This window comes from Cuculus canorus, chromosome 2 (genome assembly GCF_017976375.1).
Source record: "Cuculus canorus isolate bCucCan1 chromosome 2, bCucCan1.pri, whole genome shotgun sequence".
Taxonomy (NCBI): domain Eukaryota; kingdom Metazoa; phylum Chordata; class Aves; order Cuculiformes; family Cuculidae; genus Cuculus; species Cuculus canorus.
In genome coordinates, this window is record NC_071402.1 from 27,884,278 (window position 1) to 27,910,126 (window position 25,849).

Here is a 25,849-nt window from a genome sequence, read left to right on the forward strand (position 1 = left end):
CAGCAACATAAGCAAGGCTGAGCTCGGGTCACACTTGCTTGTCATTATATGCACATGCCAGTTTAGGTTGGCACGAGTGCAGAGCATTCTAAAGCTTTCTTTTCAAAGTGTAGCAGGACATCACCAAGACCAGATGGCTTCCAGGTGAGGGCAAGTATAGTAAAGAGAGTGAATAATAATACCCTATTAATGCAAGATATTCAGCGTAGTCAAAATTAAAGATGGCTACAGATACTCAAAACACTCTACTAAGTGACTAGATGTTAAATTGACATATGAAATATTTCTGTTTTTCCCCACGTATATGTAAAAAGACATTTATATATTTTAAAAGCTTCTCAATGAGCTGTTACAACTCAGATATAAGTTCTTATTGTCAGAAAGAACAATGCTCTGAAACATCAGCAACATTCCTCCCTGGAATGAAAAAGCTGAAAAATCTGTTAAGAATAGCTGTAAAGAAGTGAGAAGTGCACAAAATACTGTTGTGTATCGGAAGGTGTAGAGGGAGGACCAATCAGCTGTTCAAATGGTAGTCTTCCTGAGCGCGTGTAACCCTTTCTCTTGGAGAGCAGGGTCTCATCTGCCACATCCACTGTAGCAGAAAACCCAGACTTGGGCTTCCTGACAGAGAAGTTGTGCGTGAACTGTGTGGCTGTGCCTGACTCCCCTGTTTGAACACAGACTTGCTGCCACAGTCAAAACCAGTGCTAAGTGTTCCACTTGGTCAGAAAATCCGCTCCTCTTTTACAGGACTGGAGTTAAACAATAGAAGCATCAGATTTTAGCATATTTTTCCATCTGTTTGTCACGTCCACACACCCTTTACATACCTTGTGTGGCTCAGGCACACAGTGTCCACCTTCCTTTCCCCATCCCTACTCCAAAACTTTCTCCTTATCCTCACGCCTATATCCCTCTAGTCCTGAGTGTGGCTGCCCCTTCCTCCATTTCATTCTAACATTTTGGAGAGGACAGGTTTATGGATCCTACTCCCTCATGGAGGGAGGCTCAGGGTCCAAGAAGAGGAAGACAGGACAGAGTTCTTCTATCTTCTTTAAGTGGCCTCTGGGTTTCCTTGGAGTGTCAGGCTTAGGGTTGGGGGAAACGGGGGGTGGAGTGTGGTGTGTAGAAAATTACTTTTCGTGTAGCTGTGCCACCTCTGGATGACAGCAGATGAAGAGGGCAGCCCATAGCAATTGCAGCAGCATGACAGCACCGTGCCTGAATGTGACTCTAGACCAGATTTATCATTATCAATCATTATTATGATTGATATTACATCATAACATCATATTATTAACTGACCCAAAGCTGGGGGGAGGGGAGGCGAGGACTGCCCCCAGGCAAGAGTCAGCAGGCAGACTTCAGAAAGCAGCAGGATGTTCTTTTCCCTCAGTCACGTATCCTATCAGTGGGTCCTCATCTTTTACGTGCAACATTTCTTCTCTACTATGAAGACATTGGAGGGTGAAGACCTACCAAAATTGCCTTAACAGCACCTGGAACAGCTCTGTGATGTGTCCCAGACATTCTTCAGGACCCTTCTACAGATCCAAATGACCTCTGGAGAGCAGCAGCTCATAGGGAGCGGGCAGAAAAACTGTAGCAGGCTCACTGGCAGGCTGGAAAACATGTGAGAGGCAAGTGAGTGCAAAGGTGCGATATTCCTACCCTGCATGACACAAATCTTTCTGTAGAAATAATAAACAGACATGGCATAAACAAAATGTGACGTGCAGTGAAGCACATAGTTCTGGCACCAATCTCCTGCTGGCAAGGCAGCTTTCCTCAGAGCCTGTCCCTGCTAGACATCTTCAGGTCTGCTCTACAAAAAGCACCATTGTCCTGATCTCAGCTATCTACAGCCTTCAGAGAAGCAGGATAAAATAAACATTCCCAGTTTATGCCAAAAGTCTACTTAAAAAACCCTAAAAATACTTCATTCCTATCAAAAAATTATACATCATATTCTTGTGATTCAGTTCACAAAATAAGTTAAGACAGATATTGAAAAATATAAGCTGTTGGCAATTAGAAATGCCCACACTGAAGCTTGAATCACTGAAATAGAGCACATCTTGCATCTTCATTGGTTTCTAAAGAGCCATCATTTAGGACCTCTCATTTATCTGCTCCTTTTTTTATGGCAATGTAGGTAGATTTGAGCTTTCTTTTAACAGAACTTTTGATTTTCCCAAATTTTAGATAGTGTTAGCAGAATTTGTAATTATTTATCAGTCTCTGTGAAAATCATTTGCTCCTCCTGTTTTCTGACATATTAAGACCAGTAATTTCTTTATTGGGTTTGAAGCCACCTAGGTAAAAATTACTAAGGTTTTCCGAAATGAGCTAGAAAACCCCACCACATACCTTCTATAGTCAGGTGTCCCAATATGTACCTCTTAGCACCATCCTTCAGATAAAAAAGGACAGCAGCGATGTTGTCCAGAGAATACTAAGGCAAGTCATAACAGGAGAGAAACACGCACGTCACTTCCAGTCTGGCAGGGCAGTGCATGCCTGATCTTTGCACAGACCCAAACTACTGCTCATCATGTAAATACAAAAATTAAAATTGAATTAGAGGTTTGATCCAGCAACATGAGATGAGAACTATTTATGGGAGATGACAAAACCAAGGGAGGCATTAACTAAGGAAACATAAAAGAGAAATTACCTGAAGGTTCCCTTCTATAAGCTGTATGTGAATCTCCTCTAGCTATGACTTCATGAGGAATTTAATGAGTGTAACCCAATAATGTAAAAGGCTATAGCTGCACCCTTTCTAATATATCAGTTCTTAGCACAACAAAGATGATCAGCACAATGTCATCCTCACCCTTGGGCTCCTCATTGGTTATGCAGTGGTCTGAAGTGCTTGTCCTGGCAACAAAATGGGAAAACCAAAACATAATGAAAAAATCCTGTAAAAATGCAATGTAAACTTCCTCCCACCTACCGCTCTCCTCAGATATCTTGGGAGGAGTAACCAGTATGGCTGAAAGAAAACTTATTACGAATACAGCATACAAACCTCAAAACAGAGCACCTAGATTCCCCTGCACCCACAGTGAAAAAGACCAAATGGAGATAAACCAATACTCCAAGTAGAGATGGGTTGTCTCAGTCCTGTGAGTTGGAAGGAAAGGATATGTATAAACAAAAAACATATAAAACATGCAACATTTAATGTTTTTTCTTTGTCAGATATAAACAAAAGACTTGTATGAAATGAGTCAATAAAGTGTCAAGCGTTTGGCTTTATGACTGCACTCCAACTGATTAATTTTTAACTCGGCAAATGCAGTCTAGATGAACTCAGTGTCATTTCTGAGGCTCTTTAAAGGCACAACAAAGACAAGGCAGTACATACATAAAACTACTCTATAGAAACAAATTCTGTAATAAGAAATATTCACATATAGAAAAAATAAATTTAAAGATGCAGTCTTAGAGAATTAGATACAACATCTGGATAAGGTTGAAGTCCAAGCTGTTTGTTATCTTTCAACTTTTGTATTATAATTCTGGCAAATTCCTCTCCTTGGCTATCTGAAGTGTCAAGAAGTTGTCTGACTTTTGATGTCCTTGTAGGTTTTGTGCTTATAAGTTCATAGTCTTCTTTCATGAGTAAAAATCTTGACAGAAGAGCATCCAGCGACTGGTTCAAACATGCTTCAGTCATCTGATCAATAATTTCTTCTCTTTTGCTTTGGATCCATTGGTGAGCTACATTCTGTTGTATGGTTTCCAGAACAAAATCTGAGATGGAGCAAGATAAAAAAAAAATAGTTTTTTAACTGTCAGTAAATAATGCCACAGAGCAAAGAAAAAGCTGAGAAAGAGCTTTTTAAAACTTGGTTTTGTTCAGTAATACATTAGACTACTAAACTTGCTTTTAACATTTCATTATTTTATCTATATTTAAAATGTTCCAGCTTGACAAATCTGGTAGTTGGAGTATTTATTTTATCTGAATTGCAGAACAATTTAGGCTGGAAGGAACCTTCAAGGAGGCCGGTCATCTGGTCTAACAGTCAGCTCAAAGCTGGGCCAACTTCAAAGATAAGTCAGGTTGAGTATCTTCACAGGCAAACTGGTTTAGTATTCAACCCGACCTGGCGCTAAAAAGAGAGAGGTGGTAACTGCACTTTCCTGTGTTTTTTTTTTTTTTTGAAGTTTACTGAAAACTTCCCTGTAGTTTCCTGTATGTTTTCCTCAAGTTGAGGATTTGCACAGTGAACAGGTGCCAATTCTTGAGGAGAGGAGAGACAAAACTATTTCAGTCAGAAGGGACCTACAATGATCATCTAGTCCAACTGCCTGGCTGCTTCAGGGCTGACCAGAAGTTAAAACGTGATTAAGGGCATTTTCCCAACACTGAGAGGCTTCGAGCATCAACCACCTCTCTAGGAATCTTGTTCCAGTGTTTGACCACCCTCTCAGTAAAGAAATGCTTCCTAACGCCCAGTCTAAACCTCCCTTGGCACAGCTTTGAACCATTCTTGTCACTGGATACCAGGGAGATGAGATCAGCACCTCTCTCTCCATTTTCCCTCCTGGGGACACTGTAGAGAGCAATGAGGTCACCCCTCAGCCTCCTTTTTGACGAACTACACAAGCCCGAAGTCCTTAGCTGCTCCTCACAAGACATTCCTTCCAGCCCTTTCACCAGCTTTGTTGCCCTCTCCTGCACGCATTCAAGGACCTTCATATCCTTCTTAAATTGTGAGGCCTGGAACTGCACACAGTGTTCAAGATGAGGCCACATTAACGCCGTGTACAGCTGCGTTATGCTGTGTTTAAGGCAGTCTGGGATGCACTTTGCCCTTTTGGCTGCCACGCACAGCGCTGGCGCACATTGAGCCTGCTGCTGATCACCCAGGCTCAATACCAGTCAGAAAAGGGATAATGGAACAGATCTTTATAAAGTTGCATGTTACTGTGTGGCCCATGAAAAAATATCTCTCTGAATAATTTATCATGTATTAAAGTTTCTTTTTGTTATTTCTTGGAAGGTCACTTATAACAGTTATTTGATGCATTGCAGTATCTTGCAGTGGGCTCTCAACTAGCAGAGGACACTAAAGGTGTGATGCTGACACAGTTGCTGCTTCTCTTTGCTCTGCCATTGCTATGAGGAAGACTGACAAGCCAAAAAAGTGGGAAGAACCGACAGATGAATTAAGCCCGAGTTAACTTTTATTCCTGTTCTGCTGAATTGCAGTACTGCTACAGAAGTAGGTAAGAGCAGAAATCATACAAGCAAATGGAATGGGATAAAGAAGACCAAAGGCAGCAGGAATTAAGTTTGCTTAAAAGGAAAAGAAAATACTAGGAGATACAGGTACATGTACCAGGTCACATTTTACATTTGTTTCACTTACTTCGTAATTTAAGGCTACAAGGATATAATTACTTTCATTCTTAATTTGCAGAAAGCTTTGCTTTCATTTTACAGATGAACAATTCCAGTTTCCATTTCATACATACATACATTTGATATTAGGACACTTACTGTGGGTCCTGAAATTAAATCAGTGTTTGCTGTACCTGAAGGAGTCGGTGATGACCGCAGCACACATGATGCAGCATTTGAGGCACCTGAAATATTCTTGTCAGATGAGGGAAAATACCTGTGTGGATGCACTAGAAGTTTGGCACTCTGAGATACAGAGATATTTTCATCCGTGCTCAGACTGCTGAGTGGGTCTACACCCCCAGAATTTCCATCTTTAAAAAAGAAATAAAAAAAAAAAAGAGTTGTATTACTTCTATGTTCAAATAAAACACTGTCATCAGAGTCTATTTAGAGTGATTCCATTGAAGTCATTATAACCTAAATTCAATTCAAATACAACCCAGCATTCCTTACACTTAGGTTTTGAGTACACTTATGTCCTTTACCTTTTACTAGGGCTTGACCATGGGTTTTGGAGTCTTGTTCTTTTAAAAGAACATTGAGAGAATAAATCCAGTAGATGTGAACTTTAAAAAAGATCTGTTTGACAGAAATTTTTTTCAGGGACTAGAAGAACAAAAGAACTCCATGTACTTGGAGAGGTAGTTAGGAGTCAGCATGAAAGCCAACAAATTTATTTTGATAAAGCTAGGCAGCATAACAAATGTGGAAAGACTGAAAGAAAGATACAGGTGGAGGGAAAAACAGGAAGACCAACAGTGGCATTCAGTGGGAAGCCAATGGGAGCTTTTGGTAGTCCATCAAAACAGCACCTGACTTCAAGAACGTTTTATGTAGATGTTTGCAGGTAAAGAGAAGAAGGTTGGTTTATTTTAATCTGGTGGTAAGGTTAATATCTTCTATTTTTAGGTTTTTTTATGGCAGAAAAAGACAGTGGATATGAAAGCAGCAGTAGGAACGACTCAAAGAAGAGATGATAAATAGCTGATAAGAAACCAATTAAAGTGCATGTGCCTAATTCTAAATACAGTTTTCATGACATTCACAGTGTCACTTGATAAAGAGCTTCAGAGATGTTAACTAAGAACCAGAGATGCCGACGTACGAATTATGATGAGCATCTAAAGACACAATAAGAACAGGTGTCTCCCTGGACAGCTCAGGATTTATAGATACCTGCTTCCAATGGCAGTATTTGAAAGTGTATTCCTAGATCTGAGTGTTGACCTTTGGAAAAACATGGCTATAAGTACAAGGAGCAGGAATTGGAGAATGTGAAAGAAATGTCACTCTCATTATTTAAAAAATGGTGGACTATAACTCACAGTAACAAGTATTTCATCTCATTAGAGACAGAAAATAAACTGGTCAGAACTATACACTGTGAAGCAGCAGACATCTTCTGCATGAATGAGAAAGGATTAGGAGATGACTGGTGTGAGTGAAAGATCATTTTAGAGAAGGATTTTAAACAGCTCTGCTGGGATGGTTTGTTAGCATTCTCTACACACTCATCTTTAATAACATTAGAGACAAAACTACTGGGACTGTACTAGTATGGGACAATGAATTTGACCAGTGACTACAGCATAAAAACTAGAAAGATGGTAATGAACTTTGCAGATGTTATTAAGAAAGAACGAGTTGACCTAGATTACTGAGAAAGAACCTAGTTGACCTGGAGTAACAGAGGTGGAAGTTTGGCAGCACAAAACATGAGATCTAGACTTTCTGCCTCAAGCTGGGGCAGATTTGGAATTAAGACAAGGGAAAAAAAAAAGAAAAGACCCTAGGTACATTATTATGTAGTAAAGGATCTTGTGAAAAAGGAAAAATATAATTCTAAGATATATTAAAGTTCTTATTTCAGGCAGAAAACCCTTTATTCTCCCTGGAATTCCTGCTATATCTATATCTTTCTAGTACACAGAGCACTAGCCCAGATGTGTTCAAACAGGAGCTAGAAGAAAGACTGCCTGTGCCCTCCTGCAGAAATAGTGTGGCCAGCAGGAACAGGAAAGTGATTTTCACCCTGTACTCAGCACTGGTGAGGCTGCACCTCGAATACTATGTTCAGTTTGGGGCCTCTCACTACAACAGAGACATTGAGGTCCTGGAGTGTGTCCAGAGAACGGCAACAAAGCTGGTGAAGGGACTGGACTACAAGTCTCATGAGGAGCAGCCGTGGGAACTGGGGTTGTTTAGCCTGGGGAAGAGTAGGCTGAGGGGAGACCTTATTGCTCTCTACAACTACCTGAAAGGAGGTTGTGGAGAGGAGGGTGCTTGTCTCTTTGCCCAAGTGATGGGTGATACGACTAGAAGGAATGGCCTCAAACTGCACTAGCGGAGGTTTAGATTGGACATTAGAAAAAATTTCTTGACCAAAAGGGTTACCAACCACTGGAACAGGCTGCCCAGGGAGGTGATCGAGTCACCATCACTGAAAGTGTTCAAAAGGTGGGTAGAAGAAGTGCTTAGTGATATGATTTAGTAGTGGACAGGTATGGTTGGGCTTGATCTCAAATGTCTTTTCCAACCTAGTGATTCTATGATTCTATCAAATACATGTTTGCGCTCTTTCAAGGGAAGAAACTCAAGTGCAGTTTCAGTTTCACAATGTATTGCTATTTCATGTGTGTCACATTTTTCTGCCTTTGTATGTCAGCAAAACCTCAAAACTGAGTTTTGCCTGAGAATTTTGCCAACTTGCAGTCAGAAAAGGTGACAGTTACAAAAGGTCTGTGCAGATACTTTTGCAAGGCAATCTATTTATTAAAGTCATCGTATTTATTGATCGAGACATTGGGCTGTATTAGAAACTTGCAGTTTAATCAGGTTTAAGAGTGCCTCAAAATGTCTGGTCTTTTTATCTTTAGAAGTAGTTCACAAGTGATTAACTAGACTGACAATAGTCTTAAGGGACAAGTAAATGCTATCTCTGCACTCATGACCCTGAACAATAAAACTGAAGCTGTGAGCCGCAGGAATTTCTCAAGTGACACGAACAGAAAATCAGAGCTAAAATACTCCATTTTTTTTTCCACACAGAATATTAGGTTTACGAAACACACCTCTTTTTTGACATAAATGAAGATCCAACTGTTCTACTATGCAAATGCAGTTTTACAGTGGGAGTGTAAAGCTGCGATACCAACTTATATTTACATGAAGTCATGAGTATCTCTACCTGATGAGAGGATATTACACTTAGGAACAGACTCGAGTCTTGATATATCTGAAGAGATACTCCGAAGGGGAAGTGCATCACATTGTATGGAGGCAGAATATGTTTCCTGAAATGATTCCAGTTGTATAATGAAACACACATTATATAAATACAAAGTTGCAATGATTTACAGATTACTTTCCCATCACTGTCTTTTCCTTACTATCTAAACGCTCAATAAACAGCACAATCATAATACAGTAAAACAGAAGAAAACTACGTAATCCTAATACTTGATTTTTTCCAAAGCTGACAGCAGTTTTGTATAGAAATGTAACTATTAGTAGGAATCAAAATAAGCAGCATTAAGAAGCAGCATTAAGGATCAAAATGTAAAAGCAAATCTGTATGACACTACATAAGCAAGCTCCATAGAGGTCTAAGGGAGCAGAAGACAATCTCTTACAAGTTGCAGATATGATGTGCTGCATTCCTCCTTTAGGAACTGTCTTTCCCATGCTTAGAGGATATACTAAATATGCCATTCTTATTTCTGTTTACCCAGCCTTTATTATCTTGACTTGTATGGCTCTGCATATGTTACAGCCTGGCTCAACTAAAACATTTTACACCTTTCCTGACTGCATAAGAAATTAAACTGTAGAACAATTCCCCCTTACTAAATTAACTCTCCCTTAGAACTCTCAAGACCTTGAATGATTCCAACATACCAAATGCAATATGTAAAGTATTTACCTCTTGGGAATTCAGAGGTATATTTAGAGATATCTGCTCCACATCTGCTTTCTTTTCACTGTTGTAAAGACATCGTGATTCATATAGTGACTGGAAGAAACATATTTACCTGTATTAAATCTCTACAAGACAAGATGACAGCTCTGTACAAACACTGGCTTCAGCCAGATTCAAGATTAGATAAATGATTACATTTCTTTTAGCAAGCAAAATTTACCAACTTATTTGACCAACTCATGACTGTAACGCCTCTTACCTTTGATCTCTTTAACAGAATCACTGCTTCCAGCATATCTATTTCTTCAAATGTTCGCAGGACTGGCTCAAGGTCTATTAAACATTCTAAACAAAGAAAAGAGTACTTGGCTGAAGAATTTAATGTGAAAATTAAGTTTTAATTTTGCTAAAGCTGTCTTATATTTATGAAAGTAATTTGTATACTAATGCTATCAAACTACTTATGCTGCCAAACAGAAGTTTCTTGCTTTCATGTGTTACAAACACGACAGTTTTATATCACCAAACCAAACCCTGTCCTGATCCAGCCACCTCAGCACTCTGTATCAAATGAGATCCAGGACTGTGCCGGACTAAGTCTTGCATTCCTGGAACGGATAGATTGGTGGGTTTGCTGTATTTCAAGGTTTTGCCTTGCATAATAACCCAACAAGGCTGGTTTGCTGAATGGGACCAAATAGCACAAGACCTCAGAGTGCTGTCTTCCCACTCCAGCAGAGGTGTAAAGATTTACATGAGAAAAAACAAACAAACAAACCCCCACCACAGCAATATCCAGAATAGATGCTGTGAGGCAGAGACAGAGAAGATGGTGATAGTCCAGGCACTGACTTATCACATTCAGTGAATCCAAATGATAGCGTACTCATGCCCACCAAAGGCAGCACGTTAGAGAAGCTACAATCATCTGCTCGCATAGGGAGGCACATGACAATTCAATAAGCACGTGACAACCTGTGCTATGCTCACTTGCTTTCCCATGCTGAGAGGTTTACAAAACTAAATATTTCAATTTTTTAAATGACTGTATTACAAAAATGCCTCATTGAAACTGTGCTCAAGTACAACAAAACCTCAGGAAAGGATGATGATGTATCACAATTTTACTGCACTTCTTTCAGCTCCACTAATTGGGCAAAACCCATTTACCATAACACCAAGCCATCACACTGCATCCTTACTAACAGATATTAACTTTTCCCACTATCATCTTCAAGACATACAATCAGTACTGGGATTCTTACTTTCTTACATCAGCTAAAACAGTTTTACAGGTTTGGCACTCCATTTGCCCACATTGAAATACTCTCACTGTTAATTTTTGTTGATTATAATTCAATTGTAAGTACACATCCAAATACATGATGATAAGTAGTCTTTATCCCTTCTTTCTACGGGGAACAGAGAGGTTAACCAAGCATTTCTATTTAAAGTTTATTTGAAAAAAAAGGAGATTTGCATGTTTTAGCTTCCCCCCACCGCATGCTATGGTAATTGCAAAATTTCCCAACCAGTGAGCTTTACTTCTCTTCATGTGGCAACACTTTTTCAACTTCCTTTTTCTTTTTATGATAGTAAATTACAGGAAAAAACAATGCATGTTGTCTTCAAAGACCATCTTACTACAATCATGGCAGTAATGACAGAACTCAAGTTAGCTCGCACTTTAGTACGTATTCCAGGTAATTATCCCTTCAACAAGATCATAGAGTTTGACTACTATTTTGTTTTGGTTAATTGACACAGAAAAAAAACGAATACATAAGGAAATATCATGATGTGTCTACTCTTTATGATTTAAAAAAAGTACTATAAATAGATACATTTCCTTGCTTGAAAAAAAGAATTCCACAACTTACAAACTTACAGACTCACGCCAAAATAACTTGATATTCAAAATGTTCTGAATGCAAAACCAAAAATACCTCAAAAAAGGTCATATTGGACTGTAAACTGAGTATGAAGATGCTGTTTGTGTTTGGACGTGTCCCCATTTTACCCTCTGCCAAAGTGATGCAAAAAAAATTAAGCTAGGGACATTTCTTTCTAAGCTATCTGAAGAGCAATTTTTTAGCACTTTCCAGCTCAAAGGAAGTATGCCTATAAAGGCTTTCAAAATAACAAACAAACTTCTGTTTGCCAAAGCTACAAATTAAACATTGAGATTGCATCTCTCTCTACTGGTAACACTAAAAAAACCCCAAACCAAACAAACCCTAGAAACAAACCCAACCACATCCACTAAGAAAGCCCGGTATTTCAGGATTAAGTAATTGCATCTTCAACCTAACCAGTGAGAAACTTAAAATATAGAATGGTTTAAGCCAGAGCTCTTTGTACTGTTCCACATTTGAATACTTTCGGTATCTCTCTTACTCTACATTTTTGGCTCTCCAAGGCAATTCAGCTTTTGCTATTGAATGAGGATCATGTTTTCTAAAGAAGTAGGGAGGTAGTTTTTAAAGGACATGCAAAGCAGCTGCAGGAATCACTGTTAGCTTCACCACACTGACTTATGCTACCACCACAGCACTGGCAGGAACAAATTTCACAGCTGAAAACAGGTAATCACTTTCTGCCAATTTTGATGAAATTAGCTTTAAAGAATGGCCAAAAAGAGCCAAAAGTCAACACAAATTAAGCATATTAAGGACAAATTGTTATAGCATACACATTTGGACATCAGATAGGTCAGTGCAACAAATGTGGGTCTACAAAAATCAAATCCAAACTTTTCCAGTTCACATTATGCCATTCTAATCTTTGCAAGCCTGCACTTCAGTCTTACTCTCTTAATTCTGCAATCCACTACAAAAAAGCCTGAAAGTATCTATATTTGATCTCATGGACAAAAAGCTGAACATGGGAAGATAAAGTAGGCACGTGGCTTCAAACAGTTCCTGTTCTATCTGGGAGGTGGAACAGTCAAAGAAAAGTCTCAGTGAAATGAAAACACAAGGTGAAGTCACTACAGATTATCTGATGTGCAATGGTTTGTTGGTATGTTTGTCAGCTTGCTCATAAATCCCACAGTACTCATTATATATTTCACTCCCCTCCTTCTTAAGAAGAAAAATAAATTCCTTCAGGAAGAAACAAAAAATCAAAGTGCAAACAGTTAAAACAAATCATGCTGCTTTTTTAAAGGTAAATTAGAGATGGCAAATACAAAAGACTTGAACTAACATCTTGGTTTTATGGTGCACTTGTAGTTCCATTCATAAAAATTTGTTTACAGACACACTGGCAGCAGAGAAGCACCTTATCATACTTGTACTCAGTGATACTGTGTATCTCTTGACATATTTACCATTTCCTTTTTCTGACTATAACTTTGCTCTGGAAGTGCCATGTTCAACAGAAACCTGGCAATTTAAAAATTTTTCTCATTATGCAAAGCAAACTCACTTAAGAATGATGGTCTTTCATCTGGGTTTTGTGCCCATCCGCTTTCTATCAATCTTATGATGAGTGCTCGATGAGGAACGTCCACTGATAAACTTTCTTCACTTAAGTCTAGTCGCTGTCCTTGGGACACACTATACATTATCTGCAAGGGGTTTATAACTTCTGTCAAAATAGACATCATGTATTCATTAGAAATATATGCAATACAAATAGCTTACTATAGGAGGAATAATTTAGTTTGCAGACACAGCATTTATAGTTCACCAAAATAAGGTTAAGTTCTTATTTTATACAGAAATGTATTTTTAATTTATCAAATAACACTGTAATTAAAAAAAAATATAGAAAAAGAGTCTAACTCAAAATGTCACTCAAAATGTTCAACAATTTTACAAGTTGAATCATTCATTAAAAGGTAACACCTAAAATTACGCCCCCAGGTAACCAGGTCTCAGGTTTAGCCTTTTTATAATGCTGGAAAAACAAACTAGAGGAGGACATGGTCTTACCTTCAAATGGCTGTTTCCTTGACATCACCTCCCACATAATAATTGCAAAACTGTTTAAGTATAAAAGATGTGATTTTAGATTACCAGCACTTAATAACATAATGTGTTCAGCTTTACATTTTTATTAAAAAAATCTCATTAAAATGATCATGTATGGCACACACAGGACTGACTATACGTAACTACAATGATGACCTGAATATAAGAAGACTAGCAGGAATTTTAACCAATGACTTCAACTACAACTAGTTAGTAATTTTAAGAACAGAAAAGCCACATGGTATATAAACTCATTCCAAATCTGTATTGGTTCTGCTTTACTGATACATTTTGAATCACATACAAGTAGTTTAAACCTCAGTACGCAAATTACAGTGCAGCCCAGAGTCCCAACTCTTCTGTCCTTGCCGCAATACTGTGGCATCTCCCTAGTCAGACTGACGCACTCTGATGTTCCTATGGGAAGCAGAGTACTAGCAGGGAGGATGATGTTCACCCATACCTCTATTCCAACACAAAGTAAAAGTCAGGGAAGACATGGACTTGCACGAGGAAAGCACTCCAGCTTCCCCCACGGACATGCTTTCAACATATGCATTCCTCTATATAAGGAGAGATGTCACATACAGCATTCACTTTACTAAACAGACTGTTGGGAAGACCACCCTGAACCACAGCCAACAGACTGAACACACATCTGCTTATTCAAACTGGTGACATTTTTTTCCATTCACATCAACATGAATAGGAAGTGGTTCAGTGAATACAAACCTGCTCTACCTTCAGTAGACTAGTCACTTTCTTCAGTCATCAGGATATATTAAAAAAACATGGAACTTCAAATAACTTTGTAATTTAAATTCGACTAGACAATTTAATTTAAAGGAAACATTCGATTCATTTATTAAAAAATAATCAATGCAATTAAAGCAAATAAAAGAAAACTAAAATATGTAAAAACTCCAAAGCTGGCTTTCCTATTCAAGAATAGGAATTTGATGTGAGGAATAAATCCAGTATTCTAAAGCTAAAAAGAGAGAGCAAAAACATTTCACGGCTTATGAATGGAATTTCCAATGTCAAATATATCCTCATAAACTTACCTCTACTCCCTCATATTTTCAGTAAATCAATTTAAAAATGGATTGAAAAGCTTTTAAAAAGTTACTTAAAAAAACCTGAAATCCAATTTCCATTGAGGCTATAAAAAGTAAACTATGCAAAGAATTAGTTTTTTTCTAAGGAATAATTACACTTATCAGAATAAGTGTTTGCTCAGCTACTCAAATATATGTGTACGAAGACAGTATTTTCCTACATCACTAAAAAGTACCAAATTTTGCATACAGGTTACATTTAACTGCCTCTAAGCATTTCATCTAACAGCTACCATTTAGGAAAAATCAGAAAAAGTAAGTAAGAAAGAAAGAACTGATTCTTCAATCATTTCTGCTGATTCCCCTTTACACTATTTCTGTTTTCCTTTCTTATTTCTGTCTCATAGCATATCCTTCTGATCCTGAGCACAGATCTTCCTGTGTGACCTTTCCCGTGGTCATTTCCTTCACTGTCTCTCTACCTTCATGTCTTCCTGCCTTGAACTACCACCTCTCTTTATGATGTTGTCTCATTTTCTTTTCTCTCTTCTCCAATTATCCCTTTCCTTCCTAATTTATCAGTTTTCTAAGATCATCTCCTGATCTTCTATCTCTTATTTTCTCCCATTTCGGTTGTTGTTCCTCTGCACACATTTTAGTTTTCTTTATAACGAAAATCTGCCTTCCTCATCTCCACTCACTGATTAAGTCATCAGCCACACTTTCAAATCCTCTAAAATCAAAAGCCATAAGAGATAATGTCACACTGCTACTTCTTTCCCCATAATACTCAATTTTTCATTTTCAATGTCTTCCTAGTCCAGATTGTCTCATCAAAGGGTGAGGAAAGCAGCTATGTTACCATCTCTATTCTTCAGACAAGAATGTCAAGGAACTTTGTGTGTCCACAAAGAGTAAGGGTTAATTAAGAGAAATGGTGTTCTCCCTGGAAGTCAGCAAGACCCTCTGAGACTGATTAACCTCTGACCAAAATACAATCCTGTCAGAGACAGCTAAGGTCAAGGTGGTAGAATGCAACACAGAGACGGACTTTGACACAGTAACACGACTCTTCAATATCCCCTTACACATGACAATTCCCTCCACAAATGTTCAAGCAGTCTTTGAGCTCTCCAAACCTTTTCAGATTAGCTAACCATAACTCTTATTATCCTAAGAGCAACTGCTGTTTTGTTATATGGGTTGTCACCACTCTATTACTTCCTAATCTATTACCTCTAGCACTCAGAACAGATCAACATGAAACTACCTGAACTTCCATAAAGCAAGTTTCTCCTCAAGGAAGTATCTCTAAATACTTCTTCCAACTTCGTTACCCCGTTTTTTCATAACCCCTTTCCAAAAATACGTTTTCTTCTTTCCCCCGACTAAATTCCGCAAATTATGTTAATTGACTTGCACAAATTACAAGGGTAAGTGCATTGAGATAATGTTATGAACACTTTTTCCCCTCCCCACATTGTCTCTACGTGTACACTCATTTACAGAAACCAGTCTCCTCTGTCTATTTCTGCAGTCTAGCTTAATTTCTGGAGCATTATACTTGCCACAGTGTTTCCTAAAGAAATTGGTGATCAAATCCAGCTACTACTCAATTCTATTTCCCTCTGATTCATTTTGCATACGACACTTCTGAAAAATTTAATAACATTGCCAAAAATATGTTAAAGTTCAAGTTCAGAAAACCAAATATGAACTCAGATGGCAAAGTCCACTTGAGAACAATGCGAGTTACCTGTAGATATCGTGTTTTACACTTGCACGGGTTTTCTGACTGGGATTGTAATCTTCAGGTGGCATGTAGATAATTGTCCCTCCTTCTGGCAAAGAGGTTTCACTTCGTGATTGCGACATGGATATGACACGCCATTTTGACATGCCAAAATCTGCAATCTGGAAAGAACACATCATTTGTTCCAAGAAGAAAAACTGGATTTATCTGCTGACCATTGTTAGAAATACCTGAAATATGTCTGAAAGAACAGGTCACTAGAATTCCTTAACCTGACACAAAAAACCATGTAGTTACCCTAGCAACAGGAAACACCAACTCCAAATCAGAAAGCATTCCCAAGTCACAATTCATGCTATCCCTATAGCACTGCCCTATCCTGTTCTTCTAAGGAAGGACATATGTACTCTATAGCTGGAAAACCTGCTCTGGGAGTCTGTCCTGTATGAAGAAAATCACTTTATTTGGTTAAAAAAGCAAACAAAACCTCACTGAGTACTTCTAGCTCCCTGGCTGTGAAGATAGAATGAATTTAGTGTAAATCATAATAGCTCAACATAACTTAGTGTGCTGCTATGACAAGACAGTCGCTCTAACTGAAGAATATTAGGGCACTCCATCTTACCCCCAAAACTATGAAATACTAATTAATAAATAACTTCAATTAACAAATTTGAAATACTCTGCTACAAAATACTGCTGAATATTTTGTTTGCTGCGCACTCTGGGGCCTTGTCCCTTTCTACACAGCTTACACTATATTGACATAAAGAATCAATTGACTTCAGTTTACATTCCCAGACATCTACGAGCCAGGGAGCAAGATGTCAGATTAGGCTATGGATAGAGGGACAAACAGTGAGAAGAATAAACTTGCTGGCTGAGCTGCAGAACGTCTGGCATACAAGGGAGAATGACAAGTAGCCAGCTATGAGATCTGCACTTGTCCTGCATGTGCATAAGAGAAAAAACATTTTCAACAAAGATGCCTGTGCAAGCACTCTGGCAATTTAGATAACAGAACTCACCTTTCTCGAGAGCATACAGTCAAAATCCACTGGGAAAAATAACTCTTTTTTTTTTTTTCCCTACAACTCACTATCATCAAGCTTTCCTCACTGTAACTGGTCACTGTCTTGCTCTTTCAGCAGATCTGGGGCAACACTCTGTGAATTATGTTGATGTCACTTCTATACATATGCAATAAATCTTCTATTTGGCAGGCACAATAACCTTCCTTGCATTTCCTGCCAGCCATCCTAACTTACAGAATCTTGCTTCACTCCAAAAACAACCACTTAAAACCCCTAAGGACAGGCACACAGGGATTCCTTGCAGGAAATAGGGCAGGTATGCAAGAGTTAACCTCTTCCCATCTATTGCTCCAGCAAAGGAACTGTTTAGATGTGGTCAGGGAGAGCAGTGCCAACACTGTCAGGGATTAAAAAAAGAGTGGATAAATACATTCCTTGGCCCAGTTCCCCAATCAGGTTTATCAGGAAGCTCAAGGGATGGCAATACAAGCACAACTGAGTGGGAGGAGGTATGACACGCTGAGGGTGTGAGCTGTGTAAGGCAACTTGCTGCCAAGAAAAATGTCTTTGCAAAGGAGAAAACAGAAATCATAGAATGGTTTGGGTTGGAAGGCACCTTAAAGATCATCTTGTTCCAACCCCCTGCTATAGGCAGGGACACCTTCCACTATGCCAGCCCCCATCACTCGAGCCCCCATCCAACCTGGCCTTGAACACCTCCAGGGATGGGGCAGCCACAGCTTCCCTGGGCAACCTGTGCCAGTGCCTCACCACTTTCATCATGAAGAATTTCTTCCTAATATCTAATCTAAATCTTCCCCTCTTCAATTTATAGCCATTCTCTCTTGTCCTATCACTACATGCCTTTATAAAAAGTCCCTACCCATCTTTCTTGTAGGCCCGTTCAGATACTGGAAGGTCACTATGCGGTCTCCTTAGAACTTTTTCTTCTCCAGGCTGAATAAGTCCAACTCGCTCAGCCTGTCCTCATACCGGAGGTGCTCCAGCCCTCTGATCATCTTTGTAGCTCTCTTCTGGACCCGTTCCATCAGCTCCATATCCTTCTTGTGTTGAGGATTCCAGAACTGGACACAATACTCCAGATGAGGTCTCACAAGAGCAGAACAGAGGGGCAGAACTACCTCCCTTGACCCGCTGGCCATGCTTCTTTCGATGCAGCCCAGCATACGGCTGGCCTCCAACCAACCAAATCAGCACTGGATCTTTGATCTTTGCTCAAAGGATTCATAAAAAGATTCATCTCATGATAACAACTGAAGCATTCACCATTCAAGTATAAATGAAGTGCAAAATATCTCATTTCTCATTTATTTGAATAGTAGATTCTATCAATTTTAAAAACAGAGGATCTTTTGCAAAAAAACCCCAACTCTTACAATTATGGAAGCAACTAAAGGTTTTGTCAAAAGTACTCCTAGTCTTTCTTTCACATCGTGGCAGTGATATTTTAGAAGGCAGAATTAAAGTTTTAAAATAATGTAACTTCTCTATACATTTGCTTGTTCTAAGGAGCTTCACAAAAGCCATCTCCCAATATGTTCTGACTTCACAGTTATATTTTACACGTTCTAATACTACACTAACAGAACATATATGTGCATATTGCATGATAAATATCAAGTGGGGTATTAACATTCAAATTGGACTTATTGTCCTTCAGAACTAACTCGTCTGAGCACCCTGAACAGGAACACTTTTTCTTTTCTCCTCAGGAAGAGGTAGACCATATGACAGCATCACTGCTATTGAGTATTAGCTACTGTTATAGCGGAAATAGCCTAAATTCTGGCTTTCTGGTCTTTTCAGATGTATCAAACCCACACATGAGCAAAGCACAGATTTCAAAAGAAAAACTTCAAAGTTCTGTCTGCAAGGACAGAAGAAAATGTCTACCAAACGATTACATCCCCTCTTTATGGTCACATCCTCACTCTTCCTTCTCTACAATAACTAAAACACTCTCTCATTCTTGATGCTGAAGAACACAGGCATTAAATAACTTTACCTTGACATGAAACTCATCATCCAGCAAAATATTCTGAGTTTTCAAGTCATGGTGCAGCAATGGAGGATTCATGTTGTGCAAATAGTTTACTCCCAAAGCAATTTCATAAAGAATGCGGAATCTCAGGCACCAGGCAACATCAGGATATACATCTTTCTGCCAAGATAAAACCATAAAACCAGAATATAGTCCTCTGTTCTGATCTAATAGCACAACACAAAGACTTTTACAAGAAGAAGAAAGAGACTTGGGACACAGTCATTTTTTGAAATCACATACATAAACTCCTTAACAAATTGTAACTAAGCATTAAGACTGGTTACATGTTAAAACAAATAAATAAATGTTAACTATGCAGTTATGCTTCCATTTTCTAGCATTAATGTTTGTGACTGGTATACATGACATAGGACATTTACTATATTACTTATTCACATAGAAATAGAATTTACAGATGAACCTTTGTATGAAACTTGCAACCCGCAGATTATAAGTACAACACAAAGGAAGACAAGAATTGTATCTTCAACAGACATTGGTGTAAAACGAAGTACAAATCACTACCTTTATAAATATTAATACATCAAGAAAAGAGCAGTAAAAATCAACTAAAATCTTAAAGGTTACATTGACACTAATGCCTCTATGAAAACCATACAGCTGAGCTCTGTAGGACATGAGATACGTATTGATTGAAGGTACAGACAAGACTGCAGTGCTATTGAGATACAACTGCAGTAGTTTTACAGCACTAACACTGGATGCTCTGACCCGGCTAATGGGAGCAGCTAGGAGTTCAGCACAGGAGAACTTATCCATAACATTAAGATTTGGTAGAACTATCCATACCTGTTTAGATTAGCAATACCTAACTTCTACAGACTGAAGTAAAAAACTTCAGTTTTTTTTAATAAATATTCAAATTCAGAAAAAACCCTCATGTTTGCATGACATTTACATTGGCAATAATTCTGAAACCGAGGCTGAAGTAAGCATAAGTATTTCCGCTTCTAATTAGAGAACAACCGATATTTTTAAAGTGATTGTATTTAATAATTCAACGTGAAGTCAATTACAGGTCATAACATTAAAGAAAAAGGTGTAATGAAACTACAGTCTGCTGGGCTTGGTTATGTTTTTGGGATACAGCAAGTCTATATGAACACCAAACACTAACAGTGATAATGACTGTCTTAATTTGAAATATTATTAATAATACACTTTACTACTTTCCTTAAGCATGGAAATCACAATCTATGGGAAGCAACCATGGACTGTAAGCACACTTACCCCATGTAAAAGCTGGTTTAATGACCCATTTGTCATGTATTCTGTAACTATCCCCAGAAATTCAGACTCGTTGCAAATTCCCAGAATTGGTAGGATGTATCTAAACCTGGCTTTGTGTAATATCTCTGCTTCTTTTAGAAGGTGGTTTCTATCACTTAAAGAAAAGAAAATAGACAAAAAACATTACCATACTAATACTAGGAAAATAAAAGCAAACGTTGGGTTCACTATGTTCTCTTTAAAAAATTATGTACCTATACACAGTACCACCATTTGCTTCCTACTATGCTGTTTAATATCAAGATACTGTAAGACAAACTGGAATCTGCAAATGCAAATACAACATAGCTTCCCTAGTTTTGTTGCACCACACAAATCTCTATGTCTATTACACATTTCATCCATGTTTCCAGTAAACAAGGATACAGTCAGAACTTAAGACTTTCACCATCCCCTGTAACCATAATGGTAATAATCGACTACATTTGTCCTATATTACTGTTCATTCTCAAATCCTGAGTTTTCACTGAGGCCTAATATTAACCTCCTACAGGATGGGGATTTTAATACTCACAATGCTGCAATTATTTAAATTTAGTGGACACTGATACGTATTAAAATGGTACAGGTTAAAGGAATGCACCTTCAGTTTCCGAGGGAAAAGAAGGACCAGTTATGTTTAGTCTTCACATAAATTGTTCCTCCACACTAGGGCCATGTTTTGGATCAACCTCCAGAAAAAAAATTCCCTGGTTGCACAGGAAGTGACAAGGGACCAGCCTCACAATGTCCAGACACCAGAATCTGTCTGTGTGAATGCGCTCTGTTATAATCTAACCTTTTATTATTTAAGAGGATAAATGTGAACTGGATTCATCTTTACCAATTCAGACCTTGCAGCCTATGCACATGAGAAGCTCAAGTTTTATTTAAAAATGAGTATCCTGCTATCTCTAAAAATGTTAAACTTTTTGGCATACCTTATATCTCAGTCTGATTCAGAAGTGGTACAGCTGTGCTGGGGCACGGCTGCATGCAAGCTAAGGCTACGCCAATCAAGATCCACTCAGCACAGCACTGCGTTTATGCAGCTACACAGCTGCTGGCTCAGAGTCAGCCTGCGTTCACCAGGCTAAGGGCACGCATGGAAGAGTTCATGGCTGTCTGGACCCTTTCACATAGCTCTAGCCCTCACAAAGAAAATGCTGTTGGAGTATATGAGGAAAAGAGGAAGCCTGGAAAACTAAAGCCTGCTGCTTCTAGACAGGAGAACTTAGAATTAAGATGGATGTGAAATTAAAGCCAATTGTTGGTCCTTATCTATTCCATTGAAAAAACTTTCTATTATGGCAAACTCTAGGAAATGATGAAACTAAAAAAGCAGACTTCACGAAAAGCATGTAGCAAAAGACAGCCCCCTCCCTTCCTCCTGCTCTCCAAAAAAAATAGGTTTGGGAAAAATAGGGGTTTCCCAGACTGTGAAACACATCTGCAAAGGATTCAGCTGTAGCCCAGAAACAAGTTGCAACATACCAAGGTCTATTCCTGTATCTGTAAGTCACTTCACCTTTGTCTGCTCCATACCAGGACAGCACTGAGTAATGCCTAAATTAGTACAACCCACAACAGCTTCCTGGCTTTGCTGTTTGGCTGGTCACACATCAAGGTCTGGTACATGGATACCCAGCACAAGCTTCCTGTTTCAGGAATTCACTGCACTGAGAACTCTTCCCTTTTCTTAACAGCATTTACAGAATGGCATTTTATGTTGCCTACTACATAGCCAACAAATCAGTTGCTACAGAGACTCAGGCATAAAAAATTTCCTATAGCTTTCGGTTTTTAAGATAGCTTTTCCAAGCTTTGCATGGTATATGCTAAATGACTTAGTTGTTTTCATTACCTCAGTTGACTTCTTTGTCAAAATTTCACAGGTTAGATATCACACTAAACTCATTCTTGCAAAGCTAAAAATAATATTTACTGGTTTTGCTGAGCTAAGTTCAGAGGATAAACACTGCATTTCTGCTTCAAAGGGATTTAAGCAGACATTTAAATTAAAAAAAAACAAAAACAAACCCAACAATAAATTTGCCAGAGAACACAATATTCCTGCTTAAAAACATAATTGAGATTCCATTTCATTCTGGCAAGATTTCAAAGATAAAGTCTGTTTATACATACCTATGGAATAAGAGGTTAGACAACTTATAACATCTTCTATTCTAGCGTATTGGACTACAACTTTTATTATTTTGAGATTAGCTGTTCTGCCTGAACGCATACTACCAGATTAAAGAAACCCGAGGCAGTAAAGATTAAAGACACCTAGATAAGATAGAAGAAGCAGGTTTATGGTCAGGTAGGCTTCAGACAGCTTAAGAAGGAGCAACTTTACATTGATATGATAAAGAATCGGCGCGACAGAGAGTGAACAGGGCAGAGAAAGATGAAAAACCATTACATGCTGCTTCAATAAACATGCTGTTAATTGGGTCCTGGGAAAATGAGGAATACTACTGCTACAAGCTGAAGAGCTAATGGAAAATATCAGTTGTATGTGGGGGCCTACAAGCCTATTATTTTAAATTAGCTTGTCTCAGTACTGTGAGATCTGGGGCAAAACAAAAAGAAAACAATTGAGCCTTGCCTCCGAGAAGTGTTTTCTAGGACCCAGAAGCAACCTCTAGCGGATACTATAACATATTCCTTATATTCTCTCTGTTTCTTGCTGTAAACAACAAATTTATACTACCCATCGTATTTTATATTCGTATAGTAATCATTTGTATTTTATTCAATATCCCACCGATCCTTCAGCAAAACAACGAGCAGAAAGAAGGCGAACTGCGCAAATCCCACCTTGAGTTAGAACCAAAGTGTGCACTGCGTGAGGAATAAAGCCCTCAGAAGAGGTAACCCGCTCGGTGCCTCCCGCGGAGGACGAAACCGCCCATTTCCAGTGACGGACAGAGGGAAGCTCCGGGGCTGGTAGGTGCTTTCTCACAGCTGCAGCTGCAGCTGCCTCCGGGGGTGGCACCGCCCCATCGCACCCCCTTTTACCCCCACCATGTCCCCCCGGACGGTCCCCCTCTCACCCCGTTACCTGTCTAGCAGCGGTCCTTGCAGGCATTTGAGGGCCACCGGGACCCTCCAGTCAGCGTGTCGGGCGGCGGACACGGTACCGTAAGCGCCACGGCTGATAAAACGCAAGTCCGGGAGTTTGCTGGAGGGGATGGAGGGAAGGGCGTAGCTGATGGTTCCCGCCCGGCTTCCACCATCCCCTCCGCTCATCCTCGTTCTCCGGGGAGGGCTCCACACCGCTGGGGCAGCCGCGCCGCCCTCTGCGGCCCCGAGAGCCGCTCCGCTCGCCCTCCTTCCCCGCCTCCTCCCCGCCTCCTCTCCAGCCGGCTCCTCCTTCAGCCTCACGGAGCCGCGAGTTCGCTTCCACGCGGAAAACGTCCTCCCGCGGGGGTTCCCGGGTGGGGAAAGGCGGAGCCGCCGCCGCGAGTTTTGCCAGGAGCGGTCCCAGCGCGTCCCGGGGAGCCGCGCCCGTCCCAGGACATCACCGGAAAACTGTGCCGGGTCAGCAGCCTTCTCTTTCGGGAGAGCCGCGGAGTGGTACCCGAGAGCATCCCCCGCCCGTCCTGGGGACGTGGTACCGAGAGGCATCTCCCGAGCCGGAGGCAGGGGAGAGGGAGAAAAAGCATCCCTCTGTGTCCTGGAGGCAAGGGAGAGGGAGGAAGCATCCCCCTCCGTCCTGGAGGGAAGGGAGAGAGCATCCCGCTCCGTCCCGGAGGCAGGGGAGAGGGAGAGAGCATCCCGCTCCGTCCTGGAGGCAGGAGACAGAGAGAGAGCCCCGCTCCATCCTGGAGACAGGGAAGAGGGAGGAAGCATCCCCCTCCGTCCTGGAAGCAGGAGAGAGAGAGAGCGCGAGCATCCTGCTCAGTCCTGAAGGAGGGGGAGAGGTGAAGAGGAGCATTATAGCATCTTTAGCTATGCTTTGCTAGTTTAGGTTTTAAAGTAGCTATTTCACTTGCATGATAACGGTGCTTTGACTGTTCAAGTTTTAAGGTAGCTATTTTGCTTACAGAAGCATATTTTATTCTTGATAATGAACATGTGTTGCCTGTGCCTGGCCAGTTAATCCAGATAATAGGGACTAGTGCAATGGTAAGAGACAGAAGAACTCCTTAGGACCAGGATAAGAAGAAGAACCAGCTAGGACCAGATGCAACCTTGAAGAGGTGCCCAAGCTGTCTGAGAGCATGTGCAAGAAGGAGAGTTGAGAAGTGTACCGTGAAGGAGACTGTGAGCCTTCCTCCAGGACCCCCCTGCCCAAGACCCCCAGAGGGCAAAGCACGTGAACCAAAGGGAGGGAACTTATGTAAATAAATTTTGGGAAATGATTATAATAGACACGCCTGTTCCAGGAAATGTAATGAATATGTATGCTTTAGTGTAATAAATAGGTGACCGTTCTGTTTCTCGGTGTGCAACATAGGTGGAGCTATCCCCCTTGCAACTGACGCATCAAATAAAACATGCCTGCTTTATTGCTCTTCCTGAGTTATAGAGTTCTTCCCACACATCAGAGGGAGAGAGCATCCCCCTCCATCCTGGAGGCAGAGGGAGAGTGAGGAAGCATCCTGCTCTGTCCTGAAGGCAGGTTGTGTGCTGTGTTAGTTCTGTTCCTGAAAGATGATGTAGGATGCCAGGGCTGAACTCACCCGGGAGCGCTGCCCGTGGCCCTCCAGAGTTGTGATTTCTGCCTTAACGGGTGTATGTTCATTGCTGGGGTGAAGGGAGAAGAGAGCTCTTGCATTGTCTTGTCTCCTCTGTGTCTCTTGTAGGAAGAGTTTTCAAGATAGTGGCGTTTCAAAAAGGTTATTTTGAAATTTCCTACCAGTGCAAGTTCACCCTTGCCCCTGCTCAAAGTGAGTGGATGCGTTTGTGGTAGCTCCATGTGAGGGTTATGCAGAAAGGCTTGTTCACCACATTAAGTTCTTGTGGACTAACAAAATGCTTTAATTTAAAGTTAGGAGTCTGTAACTTTCCACAAGGAGTGACAGATTCACGGGATGAAATGGAGGTGCCTAGAGCAAGTCCCTCACCTTTCAATGTCTGTGGATCTTGGGTTAAAAAAACCTGTGGCTTCTCTTCCTGTTTCTCTCTTCTCTTCTCTTCTCTTCTCTTCTCTTCTCTTCTCTTCTCTTCTCTTCTCTTCTCTTCTCTTCTCTTCTCTTCTCTTCTCTTCTCTTCTCTTCTCTTCTCTTCTCTTCTCTTCTCTTCTCCTCTCCTCTCCTCTCCTCTCCTCTCCTCTCCTCTCCTCTCCTCTCCTCTCCTCTCCTCTCCTCTCCTCTCCTC

General features: G+C 40.1%; 1 protein-coding gene across 1 annotated transcript; it reads right to left on the bottom strand.

Moving 5' to 3' along the window:
* Positions 1-1,666: 1,666 nt before the first annotated feature.
* Positions 1,667-25,463, bottom strand: RIPK2 (receptor interacting serine/threonine kinase 2). Its single transcript, XM_009558041.2, has 11 exons — positions 23,589-25,463; positions 20,483-20,636; positions 19,193-19,348; positions 16,136-16,293; positions 13,283-13,332; positions 12,774-12,935; positions 9,604-9,689; positions 9,348-9,437; positions 8,613-8,718; positions 5,557-5,736; positions 1,667-3,765 (listed from the first exon to the last, which is right to left on the bottom strand). Exons 1-11 carry the CDS (start codon positions 24,377-24,379, stop codon positions 3,440-3,442), a joined length of 2,259 nt encoding a protein of 752 aa, XP_009556336.2. The 5' UTR covers positions 24,380-25,463; the 3' UTR covers positions 1,667-3,439.
* Positions 25,464-25,849: the final 386 nt, after the last annotated feature.

What these genes read in the sequence shown, in the direction of transcription:
- RIPK2 (XM_009558041.2), bottom strand. Translation starts at nt 24,379, where the DNA reads ATGCTTCCTCCCTCTTCCCTGTCTCCAGGATGGAGCGGGGCTCTCTCT. An exon ending in TGAAAGACCATCATTCTTAA is followed by an intron (nt 9,690 to 12,773) that starts GTGAGTTTGCTT and finishes TTCTTTGTTTAG; the next exon opens with AATGTTTAATAGACCTTGAG. An exon ending in GTCATCACCGACTCCTTCAG is followed by an intron (nt 3,766 to 5,556) that starts GTACAGCAAACA and finishes GCTCCATCTCAG; the next exon opens with ATTTTGTTCTGGAAACCATA.